Here is a 20,467-nt window from a genome sequence, read left to right as displayed (position 1 = left end):
GAGTGAAGAAACTTCACTCCCCCCGTCACTCCCTCCCCACGCCACCGGGTCGCCCCTCTGCCATATCGCGGTCGGGCAGCTCGGCGGCGGATCGCCGTGTCTGTAGGGCCCATTAGACTTGGGGGGGCGGGGGAGTGTGTTCAACCTGAAATCTAAATTGTAAAAATAAAGCAGCCAGTATTTACCCTGCACAGAAACAATATAACCCACCCAAATCTCTCTGTTCACATCTTACATTTGCCCCATCTGCAGTGCACATGGTTTTGCCCATTAGAGAAAGATTTTGCTTTTGCGATACATGCTGAATTAGGCCCTGTATTAACAAAGCTATAATGACCTCGCTTTAACAAAGCTTTAAAAAAAATAAAAACTTTCTGCTGTGGGGTACACTGGGCTCCACAAGGAATAGACAATAGGGTGTAGAGTAGGATCTTGATCCGAGGCACCAACAGGCTCAGAGCTTTGACTGTTCCCAGAATGCATAGCGCCGCCTCCTATATCACCCCGCCTCCCTGCACAGGAGCTCAGTTTTGTAGTTGATGCTGCAGTAGCAGGCACTTAGAGGGCCTGCTCCAGGCAGCCCTAAGAAGAGCTTTTTTTCTAAGGAAAAAAGTGAAGACTTCAAGGGCAGCAGCAGTGTTGCATGTCAGTGGACATTTACGGCTGCAGCTCTGGCTCTCCCAAGCGGCGCTGTACACTCCCGAGCCCTGGTTGCCGGGTAACTACAGCAGGAGGCTCCGGTTTTCTTCTTGTCAGGCACACACGATGGGGGCTCTCCAGGATCGCGTGGCCGCGCTTCGTGAGGTGGTAAGTGGGTCCCGCTTGCGGGACCCGGTCTTTATCGCGATCCGGCGCGGTCAGTGGGAGGCGGGCCGCGTGCACTGGCGGTGGACACTATGGCAGTACAGGCGATACCACTAGATCACCAGGGCATGGGACAGGTCAGGTTTTCTCTATAAACCGTTTTATTAGAGCCCGCAGTACCCGGTGGTTTTGCCAGCAGGGGGATAGAGCTTGGACCTGAAGCCCCTCCCCCAGACCCAGGGCGCCATTTTCTGCAAATGTTTCCACCCTGGAGCTGCATATCTGTCTCTTCCTCACTCCCTGGCAGTGTCGGCGGCGCCATTATCCCTCAGCTCACTGTTCCTGGGAATGCTTGGGCAAATCCTCCTATGTAAAGCCGCCTGGTTGTCAGTGCTGTGACTTTACAAGACACTTAAGTATTCTACCTGCCTTTTTTAGTCAGTGTTAGTTAAGAAAGAGTGCACTTAGTCAGGGTTTCCTAGTACAATTACCCTGTGATATACATCCAGTTCTTACTGTGTACTGTTATATCTATTATTATATAGCTGTGTAAGCTAGTCCAGTGCAGTATTATTGTTAGTAATAACCTCTGCATTGTACAGTCTGTGACTATTTGTGTGTGCATTTGATAGCTGAGTGGTGTCCATTTTGTGTCTTTCACTCAACCTGCTATCCCTATATTCTATAACCTGAGGGGGCTTGGTGCGTCAGGTTTTATCTAATATAGGATTTTCACAAAGATATACTGTATTACGTATTTTTCTCTGTGATTAAGTCACCATATCTCTCCTTTATCTCTGCTGATGCTGACTACACTGCGCAGGGGTTTGGGCTAGAGGTATTGTGCTGCTGACAAATTGTACTGTGTTACCTAATACTGCAAGTTATATCATGTCTGCTTCTGAGGGTAACGGTTCTGGGGCTGAACACACTGCCGATGTTGCTGAAGCCGCAGATACCTATGAGGAGAATATAGCAGCTTTGGTCTCTGGTTCTGGGGGCTCCTTGCCCCCCAGTGGGACGGTGGCAACGGGGGCAAATAATGACCGCTTTTTCCACGCTTCTGCATACTCTAGTTAATAAACTAACATTCCCTATGGGACCCCCAATGCCGGTGCAACCGTTTGTGGTCCCTGCAGCTAATCCGCCATGGGCGGACGAGTTATCTGCTCAAATAAAGAAGTTGAACCAGTCCCTGACTACTAAAAAGTCTGACCGTCGCTCGCCTACGTCCAAGGGGTCCTCTAAGCGAGCGCTTGTCTCCTCACAATCCACTGCTGTCACTGACATCTCGTCGGATGAAGACGGCACTTACACTGACCCCACAGGTTCTGACTCCGATACGGCTGATGGGGAGGGTGGTTCACATGTGGATGTTCCTGATCTTTTGGAGGCTATTAAGTTAATTTTACAGATTACGGATGATCCCGAGCCATCCGTTCCTCCTAAGAAACCAGATAGGTTCAAGCGTCAGAAGGCGATTAAACAAGTTTTACCTCACTCTGACCACCTAATTGATATACGTCAGGAACCCTGGGAAAACCCGGGTACGAAGTTTGTGCCTCAAAAGAAGATGCTGGCTTGCTATCCCCTCGCGCCGGAGCTGTCTAAGAATTGGGAAACGCCTCCTCCAGTGGACTCACATGTGGCTAGGATGGTGGTTTCCTCAGCTCTACCAGTCACCACCGTCACGTCTCTAAAAGAGCCTACGGATAAACGTGTGGAGGGTTGTCTGAAAGCGATTTACACTCTCATGGGTGCTGCACAAAGGCCCACTATTGCAGCTACTTGGGCTGCAGAGGCCATTGAAGCATGGGCTTTGGAGTCAGATGCTGAAATCTCCTCTGACCATGCTAGACAATGCTTGTCTTATATTGTTACAGCTTCTTGTTATATTAAAGAGGCGGCTTCTGATGCCGGTATCCTGGCAGCCAAGGCCTCTACTACGTCAGTCCTGGCTCGCCGGATATTGTGGCTGAGATCCTGGTCTGTGGATCTGGACTCTAGAAAAACCCTGGAGGTACTCCCTTTTAAGGGAGATATTCTGTTTGGGGAGGATTTAAATAAGATTGTGGCTGACTTAGCTACTTCCAAAACTGCCTGTCTGCCAAGTATTGCTCCTTCTGTGTCGAAGGCTAAAGGTACTTCCTTTCGCCCCTTTCGTCCTTCAGGTAAAGCAAAAGGTCCGGCGTACAACAAGCAGGCCCGCACTTCCAAACCTGGTAAGCCTAAGCCCAAAAGAGCCTGGGCGGCCGGTCAGCCAGCTTCCATGACAGATAAGCCTGCCGCATGACGGGGCGGGCCTCCCTCTGGGGGATCCCAGGGTGGGGGGCCGGCTTCTAGGGTATACCCAGGAATGGTTGAGGACCACTTCAGATGCCTGGGTACGGGAAGTCGTCACGTGAGGTTACGCCATAGCCTTCAAAAACCGACCCCCTCATCGATTTTGCCAGACAGATGTCCCCTTGGACAAGACAAAGGCAAACACTCTACATTCGGTGGTACAGACCCTCCTGGATACAGGAGTCGTAGTACAGGTGCCTCTTGCGCAGAGGGGCCGGAGGTACTATTCTCTGCTGTTTCTAGTCCCGAAACCGAATGGGTCCTCCCGGCCCATTCTCAACCTCAAGGCATTGAACAGGTTTGTGAAGGTTTCCAAGTTCCGGATGGAAACCCTTCGCTCTATAGTTCTGGCCTTGGAACCTGGGGACTTCATGGTCTCCCTGGATATACAGGATGCTTACCTGCATATTCCTATAGCAGTGTCTCATCAGCAATACCTGAGATTTGCGATTGGCAACTGTCATTACCAGTTTTGGGCGTTACCTTTTGGTTTAACAACGTCTCCGCGAGTATTTACAAAAGTCATGGCGGTGATGACGGTGGTACTCTGCCGTCAAGGGGTCAGGATACTGACGTATTTGGATGACTTGTTAATCCTGGCAAATTCCCCAGAACTTCTCCTGCGTCATCTAGATGTGACGGTCCGGTTTCTGCAAGCCCACGGGTGGCTCATCAACTGGAAGAAGTCATCCCTGATCCCTGCTCAGAGCATGGTGCATCTGGGAGCACTATTGGACACTCACAACCAGCGGTTGTTCCTGTCTCAGGAGAAAGTCCTGAAACTTCAGGACAGGATTCGTTGCTTCCTATCTCGTCCGCAAGTGTCGATACATTCGGCGATGCAGGTGCTGGACCTCATGGTGTCAGCATTTAACATGGTGGAGTATGCTCAATTTCACTCTCGCCCTCTCCAGAGGCTGATTCTAGCCAAATGGGATGGCCTGCCTCACCGGATCAGGTCTCAAATGATCTCATTGACTCCGGAGGTCCGTCTGTCGCTGCTCTGGTGGCTCCGGGACCAACAACTGTGCAGGGGCCGTCCGTTCTGGATATCCGACTGGGTCCTGTTGACGACAGATGCCAGTCTAAGAGGTTGAGGCGCAGTGCTGGAGCAACACTCCCTTCAGGGGCGGTGGACCAAGGAGGAGTCTCTCCTCTCGATCAATATTCTGGAGTTGCGGGCGGTCTTCAATGCCTTGAACTTAGCCCAGCATTTAATTCAGAACCGTCCTGTTCAAGTACAGTCGGACAACGCCACCACAGTGGCTTACATACATCATCAAGGCGGCACTCGAAGCCACCTAGCAATGAAGGAAGTCTCACGGATTCTGCAGTGGGCAGAATGCCATCTACCGGCCATATCGGCAATATTCATTCTGGGAGTCCTGAATTGGGAAGCGGACTTTCTCAGTCGTCAGGACGTGCATGCCGGTGAGTGGGGCCTCCATCCATAAGTGATTCAACTACTAGTGGAAAGGTGGGGCCTTCCAGATGTAGATCTGATGGCGTCTCGACACAATCACAAGGTTCCGGTCTTCGGAGCAAGGACAAGGGATCCTCAAGCAGCATTCGTGGATGCGCTGGCGGTACCGTGGAGGTTTCGGCTGCCGCACGTGTTCCCTCCGGTGTCACTCCTGCCCAGGGTAATTCGGAAGTTCAAGCAAGAAAAAGGAATTCTGCTTCTCATAGCTCCAGCGTGGCCCAGACGGCACTGGTTCTCAGACCTGCAAGGCCTATCGTCAGAGCGTCCAATTCTACTTCCACAATGCCCAGACCTCCTCGTTCAGGGCCCCTGTATCTACCAGGACCTAGCCCGGCTGTCTTTGACGGCGTGGCTCTTGAAGCTTCCGTCTTAAGGGCTAAAGGGTTTTCTGAGGCGGTCATTCAAACTATGTTGCGAGCCCGGAAACCGGCTTCGGCTCGGATTTACTATAGGGTCTGGCATTCTTACTTTGTTTGGTGCGCATCTAACGATTATGACACTTCCAAGTTTAGTATAGCCAAGTTGTTGGCTTTTCTTCAGCAGGGCCTGGACTTAGGCCTGCGTCTAGCCTCCCTCAAGGTTAAAATATCTGCCTTGTCGATGTGGTTTCAGAGAAAAATTGCGACCTTACCTGATGTGCATACCTTAACTCAGGGCGTGTTGCGTATCCAACCTCCCTATGTCCCGCCTGTGGCTCCTTGGGACTTGTCGGTGGTTTTGGAGGCGTTACAAGAGTCTCCGTTTTAACCTCTTGGTTCAGCTGACCTTAAGTGGCTTTTCCTTAAGGTGGTGTTTCTGCTGGCTATTGCTTCAGCTAGAAGAGTGTCGGATTTGGGTGCCTTGTCCTGTACTTCCCCATATCTGATATTTCACCGTGAACGGGCGGTTCTTAGGACTCGTCCCGGCTATCTACCTAAGGTGGTTTCTTCGTTCCACCTTAATCAGGAGATTGTAGTTCCGGCACTTGTTTCTCCTGATCTGTCTCCCAAAGAGCGGTCTTTGGATGTGGTACGGGCTCTCCGTATCTATGTGAAGAGAACTGCTCCTATTAGGAAGTCGGATTCTCTTTTTGTTGTGTTTGGGTTTCACAAACGGGTCTGGCCTGCTCACAAGCAAACTCTGGCCAGATGGATTAGAATGGTGATTGCACATGCTTATGTGAAGGCTGGTCTCTCTGCTCCTGATCACATTAAGGCCCATTCTACTCGATCTGTTGGACCTTCTTGGGCGGCCCAACGTGGTGCGACCCTTGAACAATTGTACAAGGCGGCTACGTGGTCCTTTGTGAACACGTTCATAAGGTTCTATGCCTTCGATACTGCCGCTTCCCAGGATGCTTCCTTTGGACGCCGGGTTCTTGTGCCCGCTACAGTGCGTCCCCTCCCATAAGGAACTGCTTTAGGACATCCCCATTGTCCATTCCTTGTGGAGCCCAGCGTACTCCGCAGCAGAAAACGAGTTTTATGGTAAGAACTTACCTTTGTTAAAACTCTTTCTGCGATGTACACTGGGCTCCACAAGGCGCCCACCCTGACGCACTTAGCTTCTTTGGGTTGGTATGGCATTAGCCGCTGACACGTCTCCTGTCGTGAGAATGCGGTGTTGTGGCTACTAACCGTTGTCGTCTCTTTTCCTGCTTCTGCATTGGGCTGGTTAACTAAAAACTGAGCTCCTGTGCAGGGAGGCGGGGTGATATAGGAGGCGGCGCTATGCATTCTGGGAACAGTCAAAGCTTTGAGCCTGTTGGTGCCTCGGATCAAGATCCTACTCTACACCCCATTGTCCATTCCTTGTGGAGCCCAGTGTACCTCGCAGAAAGAGTTTTAACAAAGGTAAGTTCTTACCATAAAACTCGTTTTTCGTATTGTATGATGCCTCATGTCAGTGCAAATAATTTACACAATCTTTAATAAAGTTTTGATAATGTATTTTATTATTTTCTATCCAGACAAAATGTTTCATTTGTGGGATTGGAAATGATTACTTTGATACAACACCGCATGGCTTCGAAACACATACTTTACAAGAGCACAACTTGGCTAACTACCTGTAAGTATATACAGAGCTCAATGTGTAATCTTTAGTGACCAGTGATAATGTACTTTGCAACTGTGTCAAGTAGGGAAGGCAGGTGCACATAGCTGATGAAAAGAATTAAAATATCTGCCAAGCATTTCATGTGCAAGCTAAGATGAAGCTGAAGGATTTCATCTACAGTGACCTTTTCCAACAGATGCTGAGTGGCCACAGGTGTCAGATGTTAATTCCTGCAGGATATCTACAAATGTCTCTTGGAGTCAGCTCATATCTTGCTGATGTCCTTACTTTATACTGCTGCTAGGTATAGCCATGAAGTGCTAGTGACCCAAACCTCTTCCTCCAAGGGGCCTGATCTGTCACAGCCCCTGTCAGCTGCCAACAACATAACAGTTTGTGGATCATAATAAAAAGAAAAAACAACAACCCTGAATGTTGCAAGTAACTGGTCATCTACTCCCTATCTTTCCACCCGGGGGATCATTGCGTACAGCCATACTGATCGCAGCAGTCAGCTTGCTGGAGCATTAATATTAACTGCTGGATTACCAGAAGTATTTTACACCTTTATCACTGGAAAAAGAACTATTCAATCCTCTTATCACAGAACAGAGAGGCTGGCTAAAGTATACAGGAGAGGGGAAAAATCCATTTGAATTGTAGGTCTGCTTAATGGGATGTACTGTAGTCAAAGTTTAGTCAGGAAAAACAAGCAGGTTCGTGTTTTCCAGATTTCCTCCTCTTTATCATTTTAAAGGCCTTGACGAGAAGTTTACGGAGAACTTTTCTTTGGGAACAAAACCTTGTAAGTGCTCAGGGCCTCTGAAGGTATTAATCCTGGCCCTGACCATGTGCGCTCCTGGGTGGTGATTGAGAGGTGGTCTGAAGTGATGGGCGTGTTATGGAAGAGTCACAGGCGTGTCAATGCAATCAGCTGCGTTCTCAGGCGCACATTGTTAATATAAGCATATCTATATTTTGCATGTCGATATTTTGACTAAATTTAGGGAAATATGACTGTATACTGTAGCTGACATGACAGGATGACTGCGCGTGTGCAGTGCGCTTCTCTCAGTGGGAAATCATCTTGTCCATTATGACTGGTCACCATCATTAAGATGAATTTTCAAAAAAAGACGTCCGCCTCTGGCAGAGTCTCACAGGACCTGGCGTGCAGAGAGAGGCTGTTTGGCGCAACTGCAGCTATGATGTATGAGGACACATCTGTAGTCTATATTGCCATCTTGATAGTCATGTCTCCATAAATAAACTGCTGACATTATGTTGTCTTCAATTTTATTTTTTGACTGTCTAAATAATTTACCACAACCTGCTTAATAAATGAAACAGTCCACCTCTTGCTGGCACTGTTTTGCAGCTTACAGTATCTGCTACAAATGCTCACATACAAAGCCTACAGTACTTATTCAGAGCTCATTAACCTTAACCACTAGCAGCTCATTAAATTCACATCCTGGGCAGATGTATTAAACCTGGGGAAGTGATAAAGCAGTGATAAGAGCAAGGTGATAACGCACAAGCCAATCAGCTCCAATACGTAAATTTACAGTTAGGAGCCGACTGGCTGGTGCATTATTACCTTGTACTTATCACACTGCTTTATCACTTGTCCAGGCTTAATACATCTGCCCACTTATTTATTTATTACCAGTTATTTCTATAGCGCACACATATTCCGCAGCGCTTTACAGAGAATATTTTGCCCATTCACATCAGTCCCTGCCCCAGTGGAGCTTACAATCTATATTCCCTACCACATGTACACACATTCACGCTAGGGTTAATTTTTGTTGGGATCCAATTAGCCTGCCAGTATATTTTTGTAGTGTGGGAGGAAACTGGAGTACCCGGAGGAAACCCACACAAGTACGGGGAGAATATACAAACTCCACACAGTTGGACTCGAACCCATGACCTCAGTGCTGTGCGGCAGTAATGCTAACCATTACACCATCCGTACTGCCCTTATCTCTTCACTCGTGACATCTTTGTCCTTGTTTCAGGTTCTTTCTCATGTACATCATTAATAAGGATGAAACTGAACACACCGGCCAGGTAAGTACTCTCTGTCACTCTTTTCTTGAAGATTATGCTTGTCCCTGTTTGTATAGTAGCTTGTAAACATTCCAAATATCAATCACTATTCTACACTGTGAGAAACATACAACTGTAAAGCTTCGTTGTGCAGACAATGTAATGCTGAAAGAAGCAAATACAGACAACAGAAGGATCAGTTTCACCATGAAATACAACTTCATTTCATACACCGTACTAATGATAAAATGACTATTTTAATAACACATCAAAATAGCATAATATCATGTTCTGTACAAAAAAAACAAAAAATCTGAAATGCTGTTATAATAAGAATTTACTTACCGATAATTCTATTTCTCGTAGTCCGTAGTGGATGCTGGGGACTCCGTCAGGACCATGGGGATTAGCGGGCTCCGCAGGAGACAGGGCACATCTAAAAAAGCTTTTAGGTCACATGGTGTGTACTGGCTCCTCCCCCTATGACCCTCCTCCAAGCCTCAGTTAGGTACTGTGCCCGGACGAGCGTACACAATAAGGAAGGATCTTGAATCCCGGGTAAGACTCATACCAGCCACACCAATCACACCGTACAACTTGTGATCTGAACCCAGTTAACAGTATGATAACAAAACGAAGTAGCCTCTGAAAAGATGGCTCACAACAATAGTAATAACCCGATTTTTGTAACAATAACTATGTACAAGCATTGCAGACAATCCGCACTTGGGATGGGCGCCCAGCATCCACTACGGACTACGAGAAATAGAATTATCGGTAAGTAAATTCTTATTTTCTCTAAAGTCCTAGTGGATGCTGGGGACTCCGTCAGGACCATGGGGATTATACCAAAGCTCCCAAACGGGCGGGAGAGTGCGGATGACTCTGCAGCACCGAATGAGAGAACTCCAGGTCCTCCTTAGCCAGAGTATCAAATTTGTAAAATTTTACAAACGTGTTCTCCCCTGACCACGTAGCTGCTCGGCAAAGTTGTAATGCCGAGACTCCTCGGGCAGCCGCCCAGGATGAGCCCACCTTCCTTGTGGAATGGGCATCTACATATTTCGGCTGTGGCAGGCCTGCCACAGAATGTGCAAGCTGAATTGTACTACAAATCCAGCGTGCAATAGACTGCTTAGAAGCAGGAGCACCCAGCTTGTTGGGTGCATACAATATAAACAGCAAGTCAGACTTTCTGACTCCAGCCGTCCTAACTATATATATATATATATATATATATATATTTTTAGGGCCCTGACAACGTCTAGTAACTTGGAGTCCTCCAAGTCCCTAGTAGCCGCAGGCACCACAACAGGTTGTTTCAGGTGAAAACGCTGACACCCCTTTAGGAAGAAACTGGAGACGAGTCCCAGTTCTGCCCTGTTCAAATGGAAAATTTTAATATGGGCTTTTGTAAGACAAAGCCGCCCATTCTGACAATCGCCTGGCCGAGGCCAGGGCTAACACATGGTCACTTCCCATGTGAGATATTGGTCAACAGCATGGTCACTTTCCATGTGAGATATTTCAAATCCACAGATTTGAGCTGTTCAAACCAATATGATTTTAAGAAATCCCAACACTATGTTGAAACCTCACGGTGCCCCTAGAGGCACAAAAAAGCTGTATATGCAATACACCCTTTACAATCTGGACTTCAGGAACTGAAGTCAATTCTTTCTGGAAGAAAATCTACAGGGCCGAAATTTAAATGTTAATGAACCCCAATTTGAGGCCCAAAACACTCCTGTTTTCAGGAAGTGTAGAAATCGACCTAGTTGAATTTCCGTCGTGGAGCCTTCCTGGCCTCACCCACGCAACATATTTTCACCACATGTGGTGATGACGTTGTGCGGTCACCTCCTTCCTGGCTTTGACCAGGGTAGGTATGACCTCTTATGGAATGCCTTTTTTCCTTCAGGATCCGGCATTCAACCGCCATGCCGTCAAACGCAGCCGCGGTAAGTCTTGGAATAGACATGGTACTTGCTGAAGCAAGTCCCTTCTTAGCTCCCCAGGCCCTTAGTCCTCTGTGAGCATTTCTTGAAGTTCCGGGTACCAAGTCCCTCTTGGCCAATCCGGAGCCACTAGTATAGTTCATACTCCTCTATGTCTTATAATTCTCAATACCTTGGTTATGAGAAACAGAGGAGGGAACACATACACTGACTGGTACACCCACGGTGTTACCAGAACATCCACAGCTATCGCCTGAAGGTCTCATGACCTGGCGGAATACCTGTCCCGTTTTTTGTTCGGGCGGGACGCCATCATGTCCACCTTTGGTCTTTGCCAACGGTCCACAATCATGTTGAAAAACTTCCCTATGAAGTTTCCACTCTCCCGGGTGGAGGTCATGCCTGCTGAGGAAGTCTGCTTCCCAGTCGTCCACTCCCGGAAAGAACACTGCTGACAGTGCTATCACATGATTTTCCGCCTAGCGAAAAATCCTTGCAGTTTTGTCACTGCCCTCCTGCTTCTTGTGCCGCCCTTTCTGTTTACGTGGGCGACTGCCGTGATGTTATCCCACTGGATCAATACCGGCTGACCTTGAAGCAGAGGTCTAGCTAAGTTTAGAACATTATAAATTTGCTCTAAGCTTATTTATGCGGAGAGAATTCTCCAGACTTAATCACACTTCCCTGGAAATTTTTTCCCTGTGTGACTGTTCCCCAGCCTCTCAGGCTGGCCTCCGTGGTCACCGGCATCCAATCCTGAATGCCGAATTTGCGGCCCTCTAGAAGATGAGCACTCTGTAATCACCACAGGAGAGACACCCTTGTCCTTGGATATAGGGTTATCCGCTGATGCATCTGAGGATGCGATCCGGACCATTTGTCCAGCAGATCCCACTGAAGAGTTCTTGCGGGAAATCTGCCGAATGGAATTGCTTCGTAATAAGCCACCATTTTTACCAGGACTCTTGTGCAATGATGCACTGACACTTTTCCTGGTTTTAGGAGGATCCCGATTAGCTCGGATAACTCCCTGGCTTTCTCCACTGGGAGAAACACGTTTTTCTGGACTGTGTCCAGAATCATCCCTAGGAACAGTAGACGTGTCGTCGGAAAAAGCTGCGATTTTGGAATATTTAGAATCCCCTCGTGCTGTCGTAGAACTACTTAAGATAGTGCTACTCCGACCTCCAACTGTTCTCTGGACCTTGCCCTTATCAGGAAAGCGTCCATGTTTCTTTTAAGAAAAATCATCATTCCGGTCATTACCTTGGTAAAGACCCGGGGCGCCGTGGACAATCCAAACGGCCGCGTCTGAACTGATAGTGACAGTTCTGTACCAGGAACCTGAAGTACCCTTGGTGAGAAGGGCAAATTTGGACCTGTAGGTAAGCGTCCCTGATATCCAGTGACACCATATCGTCCCCTACTTCCTGGTTCGCTATCACTGCTCCGAGTGACTCCATCTTGATTTGAACGCTTGTATGTAAGTGTTCAAATATTTCAGATCTCACCGAGCCGGTTGGCTTCAGTACCACAATATAGTGTGGAATACTACCCCCTTCCTTGTTGTAATAAGGGTACTTTGATTATCACCTGCTGGGAATACAGCCTGTGAATTGTGTGAGGGGGAGACGTCTCGAATTTCCAATGTACACCTGGGATATTACATGTAGGATCCCGGAGTTCCCTTGCGAGTGTTGCTGAAACTCTTGAGATGACCCCCTACCGCACCTGAGTCCGCTTGTACGGCCCCAGCGTTATGCTGCGGACTTGGCAGAAGCCGTGAGGAGCTTCTGTTCCTGGGAATGAGCTGCTTGCTGCAGTCTTCTTCCCTTTCCTCTACCCCTGGGCAGATATGACTGGCCTTTGCCCGCCTGCCCGTATGAGGACGAAAGGACTGAGACTGAAAGACTGTGTCCTTTTCTGCCAATATGTGACTCGGGGTAACAAAAGGTGGATTTTTCAGCTGTTGCCATGGCCACCAGGTCCAATGGACCGCCCCTTTATACGGCAATACTTCCATATGCCGTCTGGAATCTGCCTCACCTGACCACTGTCGTGTCTTCGTCTGGCAGATATGTACATCACATTTACTCTTGATGCCAGAATGCAAATATGCCTCTGCGCATCACGCATATATAGAAATGCATCCTTAAAATGCTCTATAGACAATAAAATCCTGTCCCTGTCAAGGGTATCAACATTTTCAGTCAGGAAATCCGACCAAGCCCCCTCAGCGCTGCACATCCAGGCTGAGGCGATTGCTGGTCGTAGTATAACACCAGTATGTGTGTATATACTGTTATGATATTTTCCAGCTTCCTATCAGCTGGCTCCTTGAGGGCGGCCGTATCTGGAAACGGTAACGCCATGTTTTTTATAAGCGTGTGAGCGCCTTATCCACCCTAAGGTGTGTTTTCCAACTCGCCCTTACTTCTGGCGGGAAAAGGGTATACCGCCCATAACTTTCTATCGGAGGAACCCCACGTATCATCACACACTTCATTTAATTTATCTGATTCAGGCAAAACTACAAGTAGTTTATTCCCACCCTACAAAATACCCTTATTTGTGGTACTTGTGGTATCAGAAATATGTAACACCTCCTTCATTGCCCTTAACATGTAACTTGTGGCCCTAATGGAAAAATACGTTTGTTTCTTCACCGTCGACACTGGGGTCAGTGTCCGTGTCAGTGTCTGTCGACCGACTGAGGTAAATGGGCGTTTTTACAAGCCCCTGACGGTGTCTGAGACGCCTGGACCGATACTAATTTGTCCGCCGGCTGTCTCATGTCGTCAACCGGCTTGCAGCGTGTTGACATTATCACGTAATTCCCTAAATAAGCCATCCATTCCGGTGTCGACTCCCTAGAGAGTGACATCACCATTACAGGCAATTTTCTCCGTCTCCTCACCAACATTTTCCTCATACATGTCGACACACACGTACCGACCTACTGCACACACACAGGGAATGCTCTGATAGAGGACAGGACCCACTAGCCCTTTGGGGAGACAGAGGGAGAGTTTGCCAGCACACACCAAAAGCGCCATAATGTATATAACAACCCTAGAAGGTGTTGTTTCTATATATATGCGCTCTTAATATATAATTATATCGCCAATTTATGCCCCCCTTCTCTTTGACCCTGTTTCTGTAGTGCAGGGGAGAGTGGGAGCCTTCCTCACCAGCGGAGCTGGTCAGGAAAATGGCGCTGAGTGCTGAGGAGAATAAACTCCGCCCCTTTCTCGGCGGGTTTTTCTCCCGGTTATTAGGAAAACTGGCCTGGGTTAAATACATACATATAGCCTTAATGGCTATATGTGATGTATTTATTTGCCTCTAAGGTAATCTATATTGCTGCCCAGGGCGCCCCCAGCAGCGCCCTGCACCCTCCGTGACCGAGATCAGTGAGCCGTGTAGCAACAATGGCGCACAGCTGCAGTGCTGTGCGCTACCTTCATGAAGACTGAGGAGTCTTCTGCCGCCTGTTTCCGGACCTCCGTTCTGCCGTTCTTCAGCGTCTGTAAGGGGGATCGGCGGCGCGGCTCCGGGACGAACCCCAGGCTGACCTGTGTTCCGACTCCCTCTGGAGCTCAGTGTCCAGTAGCCTAAGACTTCAATCCTCCTGCACGCAGGTGAGTTGCAAGTCTCTCCCCTAAGTCCCTCGTTGCAGTGATCCTGTCGCCAGCAGGAATCACTGATTAGAAACCTAAAAAAAACTTTTCTAAACAGCTCTTTAAGAGAGCCACCTAGATTGCACCCTCTCGGACGGGCACAAAAACCTAACTGAGGCTTGGAGGAGGGTCATAGGGGGAGGAGCCAGTACACACCATGTGACCTAAAAGCTTTTTTAGATGTGCCCTGTCTCCTGCGGAGCCCGCTAATCCCCATGGTCCTGACGGAGTCCCCAGCATCCACTAGGACGTTAGAGAAAATATGGTGTCATTTTGTATTGTTGTGCTGTTAGATTGAGTATTGATAATTCATGAGGATCCCTTACATATCTTTTATATCCACTGTGATCAGACACAGGGGCTTAACTCCCAGAGACAATGGACTCGTCTGCCTCTGGGCTCCAAGCCCTGAAGGGGCACCTGCATGTACAGCAGCATCAGCATCACAGCAGGATCCAAGTGTGACCACTGCCCTTCCAAAGAAGCTCTGTGGCGCACCCACTGCTGCTGCAGGGTTAATCGTCTGTGTCCCAGGAGTAATGCTAACACTTGCATTATGGGACAGGATGGCTCATGCCTAGTACCACTCAGCCTGCACTGCAGCAAGCGACGGTGCACCAGCCACTGCTGTTGGATTGTGAAATGGTACCTGCCGGCGAATGCTGATTCTTCATGCTGCAGATGGCTGAATCTTGTGAGTCTGACCCTGGCCCACCAGCCATTGTCACACAGTGTACCTGGAGTCCTGCCAATTCAGTGCGGGCTCCAGTCTCTGTAGACCAGCCGAGAGCACTATCTGTATAATTATATAAGTCGTGTGTTCTTATACAAACACACACACACCATATTTTTTTCTCTTTTGTTTTTTAAGGGAGGGGGGCACCGAACTCCAACTTGCCTCCAGGTGACTGGGTGACTTGATCAGACATACTGTATACTTCTCATTGCCACACTTTTCAGTAGCTTTTTATGACTGAAAGTACTATTCAGTAGTGTGTAATATGTGCAGGTAGTAATGTATACAAGAACAATGTTGGATATTCTGTACCCTGTTTGAAAGGTGGTTTTCCTGAGTGACTAGTTCCCTCAGATAAAATTTGATCTGTAGGAAGCCTTATTTTCCAATTGTATTCTGTACTGTGGCTCTTTTTCTGTCATGTCTGACAAGGGCAAAGTCTGTCGTCTGCCATGGCTTTTGCTCAGCGTGCCATCTTGGGTCTCTGGTGTCACCAGTGATAGGGGATTCTGTATCTGTGTTGGTGGAACCAGCCTCAGCCAGGTCCATGGCTGCCTTTCTTGATCAACTTGTTCATGTAATTTCTAGCTCCCAGCTCCCTTCCCTTAACTGCAGGGCCGGCCCAAGCCAAATTTTTCTGGTAAGCGAATATATATTTTGGCGCCCCTTAGTAGAATATATAGGGGTGTGGCCACAGAATAGTGCCAATTCACATTACATCGTACAGTAGTGTCCATTACATATCACAGTAGTGTCCGTTACAGGGTCCAGGGGCACACACACACATACATAATATACATGGACAAGGGGCACACTGTCCCCCACACACAGGGACCAGGGGCACTGACATACACACGCACAATATACAGGGGCACCCCACCTCCATACCTCTGCCCACCTTTAAACGGGCCAGCAAACCACATGTGAATCGGCCGGTGGCAGGAGATGGCTCTCGTACTACTGCATTGGCCCCGCAGCTCAGCAGTTGTTAGCCAGCAGTGCAACCGCAGTCATAGAGACTAGAGTGAGGAGCGCAGAGATCCCGGCGCAGGGTCCATCCCCAGCCTCATCTGCACATTCAGCAGCGAGGTGGAGATCAGGGCAGGGGCGCACACATCCACCACCCCCCATCCCCGGATGAAGAGTATCTCTTGCCTGTGGGTGTCCCTGGAGTGGCACCTTCATGCAGGTCACTGGGAACCGGGAGGCAACAGCGCCGTTTGTGATCTGGCCGACGGCAAGAGATGGCGCCCTTGCAGCCATGGTGCCATACTCTAATACAGAGGTTCTCAAACTCGGTCCTCGGGGGCACACACAGTGCAAGTTTTGCAGGTAACCCAGCAGGTGCACAGGTGTATTAATTACTCACAGACACATTTTAAAAGGTCCACAGGTGGAGCTAATTATTTCACTTGCGATTCTGTGAGGAGACCTGTGTGTGCCCCCGAGGACCGAGTTTGAGAACCTCTGCTCTAATATGTACTTTGCCTAATGGGTGGGCCAGGCCTGCTTAACTACTCCGCAAAGGGCTTCTGAGTTGATCCATAATCCCCAGAATTTGGTTGGGCAGGAGCCTTCAAGTTCCCTGTCATCTCAGGCAGAGGCGACTTGGGTTAGATGTTTTACCTTGTCTGTGCATCGTCTTATTGATGCCTCTGTTCAAAAATGTTAGAATATCCCTATATACTATAGTACTATATACTATTTATACTATGCATAAGCAAAAGGGTTCATGGGGTCTTCAGATTTTAGGTGAATCAGGATCTTATGCTTTATTCCACAAGGAGGTGACATGGTTCATGATTCAGACTAGGTGATTTCCTCTCTAAAGATGAGACCTTGGATTGGGAGGGTGAGGCTGTTTTGGTTTGAGTGATAATACAGGCATTCGACATCCCAGAATCTGAATTGGCAGATGTTAGTGATGCTTCTCAGTTTAAATTTATGGTGAAGAGCCAGGTTTTATTTCCTCCCACTCATAATCTGGAGGACTAGGTGTTGTCGGGGCCAGGCTGTAAATTCCAAGTTCCCCGCAGATTTTTTTGCCCAGTTATCACATTCCTAGCGAAGACGCAGCTTGGTAGGAATCTACATTACTTGGAGGTGGGAATCTACATTACTTGGATATGCATACATTTCTAGGTTGCCCATGTCCACCAACATTTCCATCGAAGGTGCACTATATTTTAAGGATGACATAAATATGATGGTGGAGAGTCTCCTTAGGACCAGTTTTTTTTTTATGGCTGGTGCCTTTCTTAGGCCTAGCATGGCTTCCACATGGGTGATTACGGCAGTGAACAAATGGATGGTTGACCTTTCTGAGGCTTGTTGAGACTCCCTAGAGTACCTGAATTATGTGGATTTGGATGTTGGTGTTTTTTAAACACCTGTTCTTTGACATTTTGATTCCCATTTAATTGCATAATGAGCTACACTTTTTGTTCTTCCTCATTTTTGTTTTGTGGTTTATACTAGATCAGTTCTATCCGATCTATTTTGGTTGTTTTATTGACTTCATCTTGTAGGCATGAGAGGGGACACAGTGCAAGCCATAGCGGCTGGGTGGGAGAGTGAAGGGTGGGATACAGTACAAGTCACAATATGGAATGGGAAGTGGTGCCGCAGGCCCCCCAATCACTGCTGACCACACTTCGAGCACTGGTCACAATGGTATGTCTCTCAGCTTTTAACGCACAGAATTGCAGATGTATTAACCTGGAGATGGCATAAGGAAGTGATAAACCAGTGATATGTGCAAGGTGATAAAAGCAGCAGCCAATCAGATCCTAACTGTTAATTTACATATTGGAGCTGATTGGCTGCTGCTTTTATCACCTTGCACATATCACTGGTTTATCACTTCCTTATGCCGTCTCCAGGTTAATACATCTGCCCCTTAGTCTCCTACAGAGACTTCATCAGGGGTATATTTTTGCTAAGAAACAATATAAATGTGTTGGATAGAAATGAATCACTGTATGGAAACTGCATGGTAAAAACCTTAAACTCTTGTGCTACTGCACCATATAAAGGTTTCGGGGGGTATTTAGCAAGCTTTGAGAAGCAATAAAATTGTTGAAAGATAAAGGGGTCTATTTACTAAGCCTTGGATGAAGATAAAGTGGATAAAGTACCAGCCAACCAGCTACTAATTGCCATGTCAGAGGCTGTGTTTAAAAAAACTACCGTTAGTAGCTGGTTGGCTCGTTTTTTATCTCCATCCACTTTATCTCCATTCAAGCTTAGTAAATAGACCCCCAAAGTACCAGTCAGCTGCTGTCATTTTTAAAACGCAACCTATAAAATGTAAGTTAGATGCTGATTAGTTGGTACTTTCTCTCACACATTTTTATCTCTCTTCTAGCTTTGATAAATACCCCCTTAACCACGTAACTGACATTTTTATTTTCCAAAAAGATGCTAATTGTTGGGATTTTTTATGAGTGAATTAGGTGAAGAACATTTATTTAAACTTATTCATAATAATTTTATTTAAAAATAGATATACTTGTATATTTTTTCATATTTGTAAAACAATAAAATAATAATTATATATATATATATATATATATATATATACACACACACACATACATACACATACATACATACATACATACATACATATAAACAGACACCCCGCCTAAGAAAACACTTTTCCAGCACTTCAACCAATCTCAAAACCTAAAAGTGCGAGCTGCACCTCTGTAAATCCTCTGTTAGCAAGACCAGAAACAAACAAGTAAAATAATAAATCTTACCACTTGAGCGCCCACCTTTTAAATATTTCTAATAGTAATATAATATTCTATTGGCAGCAGTAATTTACTGCTGCTTATAGCTTCGCCAAGGACTATCCAATCAGCGCGATAACTACTTATCGGGGATAATGCCTCAGGCACTAGAAGCATAATCCACGGCGAAAAGCAGCCCTTCGAGCCGCAATAACACATGGGATAGGGAACTATAATACAGTAGACTTAATGTTGCAGATTTAACTGCAGCAACCCTTTTAAGGCTTCAAATATCACACTTGAATTTTACTAATACTAATACCAAAATTCAGACTTTTTGTATGTGAACTGATGAATTGGAATGTAGTGATAAATGTCCGAGCTTGTCTGTAGATTCTTTATCGGCTCTACAAGCACAGACCGCCACAGTTGGAAGGACACAGGAGACATACAGCGTGTAATTGAAGGTTGGATGTCTTTTTTTCATGTTACTTATCCACTGTGGACCACATAATTTAAATTTTTTTACCACTTGCTGTGCAGTTTCGCATCAGATGCGACCACACTGACAAGTGCTTTATCTGATCTAGTCGCACAGGATGCGACCAGTCAGCAAGTGCAGCTGCAGGGAAGAGAAGCTTCCTGCTGCTGCCGCTCTCAGAGGGACTTAAAGGTCCCTCTGCCTCCCTGCACCCTCCCCCAGTGTCTGCCCATTCTGCTGATCACTGCTGTTAAAATGATAGTTGCGATGGCCGCAATGTTTCCGAAGGTGATGGCCGATGTTTAAAGAAAATAAAAAATATATATTAAATATATATCTATATGTGTATATATATATATATATATATATATATATATATACACACACACACACTGTACTGTGCAAGTTTTCTGCAGGTGTGGAAGAAATGCTGCAAAGTAAGAATGTTTTTTAGATTAGAAGTATTAATAGTTTATTTTTATCAATTGACAAAATGCAAAGTGAATGAACAGAAATCTAAATCAAATCAATATTTGGTGTGACCATCCTTGACCTTCAAAACAGCATCAATTCTTCACTTGCACACAGGTACACTTGGACACAGTTTTTGAAGGAACTTGGCAGGTAGGTTGTTCCAAACATCTTGGGGACTAACCATGGATCTTCTGTGGGTATAGCTTACTCAAATCATTCTGTCTCTTCATCTAATGTCAGACAGACTCGATTGATGTTGAGATCAGGGCTCTGTGGGGCTATATCATCACTTCCAGGACTAACCACAGATCTTCTATGGATGTAGGCATGCTCACATCCCTTTGTCTCTTCATGTTATCCCAGACAGATCTCTCCTCTGTCTCCCATACTCCCCTCTGCTTCACTTCCCCTCTTCTTCTGTTACCCACTGTCATTCACTTCTGCCCCATCACGTGAACTCTACCTCACCACCCAGGCTGCTCTCTCCCTCCGCTCCGTCACCTCTCCTCCACCAGTATCATACTGCACTCCCTCTGTGCCCCACTCCTGCAGTTTCCCTTCCTAGCCCAGGACCCAGCACCATACCTACACCCTCTATATCTCTTCCTTCCAAATTCATCTCACCTCATCGCAGAAAATCTCTTTCACAACACACCCTCAGACTTTCCCTCTCTCCTAT

The 20,467-nt window shown here is 46.9% G+C and overlaps 1 protein-coding gene across 1 annotated transcript in view; it reads left to right on the top strand.

Annotated features, from left to right (window-relative positions):
- Positions 1-20,467, top strand: part of RYR3 (ryanodine receptor 3) — a 1,295,770-nt gene that overhangs the window by 1,254,871 nt on the left and 20,432 nt on the right. The window contains 2 exon segments of the mRNA XM_063948019.1: positions 6,579-6,679; positions 8,692-8,743. Of these exon segments, the coding sequence (XP_063804089.1) occupies positions 6,579-6,679; positions 8,692-8,743 (153 nt within the window).

The sequence above is a fragment of the Pseudophryne corroboree genome, chromosome 12, assembly GCF_028390025.1.
Source record: "Pseudophryne corroboree isolate aPseCor3 chromosome 12, aPseCor3.hap2, whole genome shotgun sequence".
NCBI classification, from domain to species: domain Eukaryota; kingdom Metazoa; phylum Chordata; class Amphibia; order Anura; family Myobatrachidae; genus Pseudophryne; species Pseudophryne corroboree.
The sequence above is the reverse complement of the archived record's forward strand: the minus strand, read 5'-3'. Positions and strand labels throughout refer to the sequence as shown.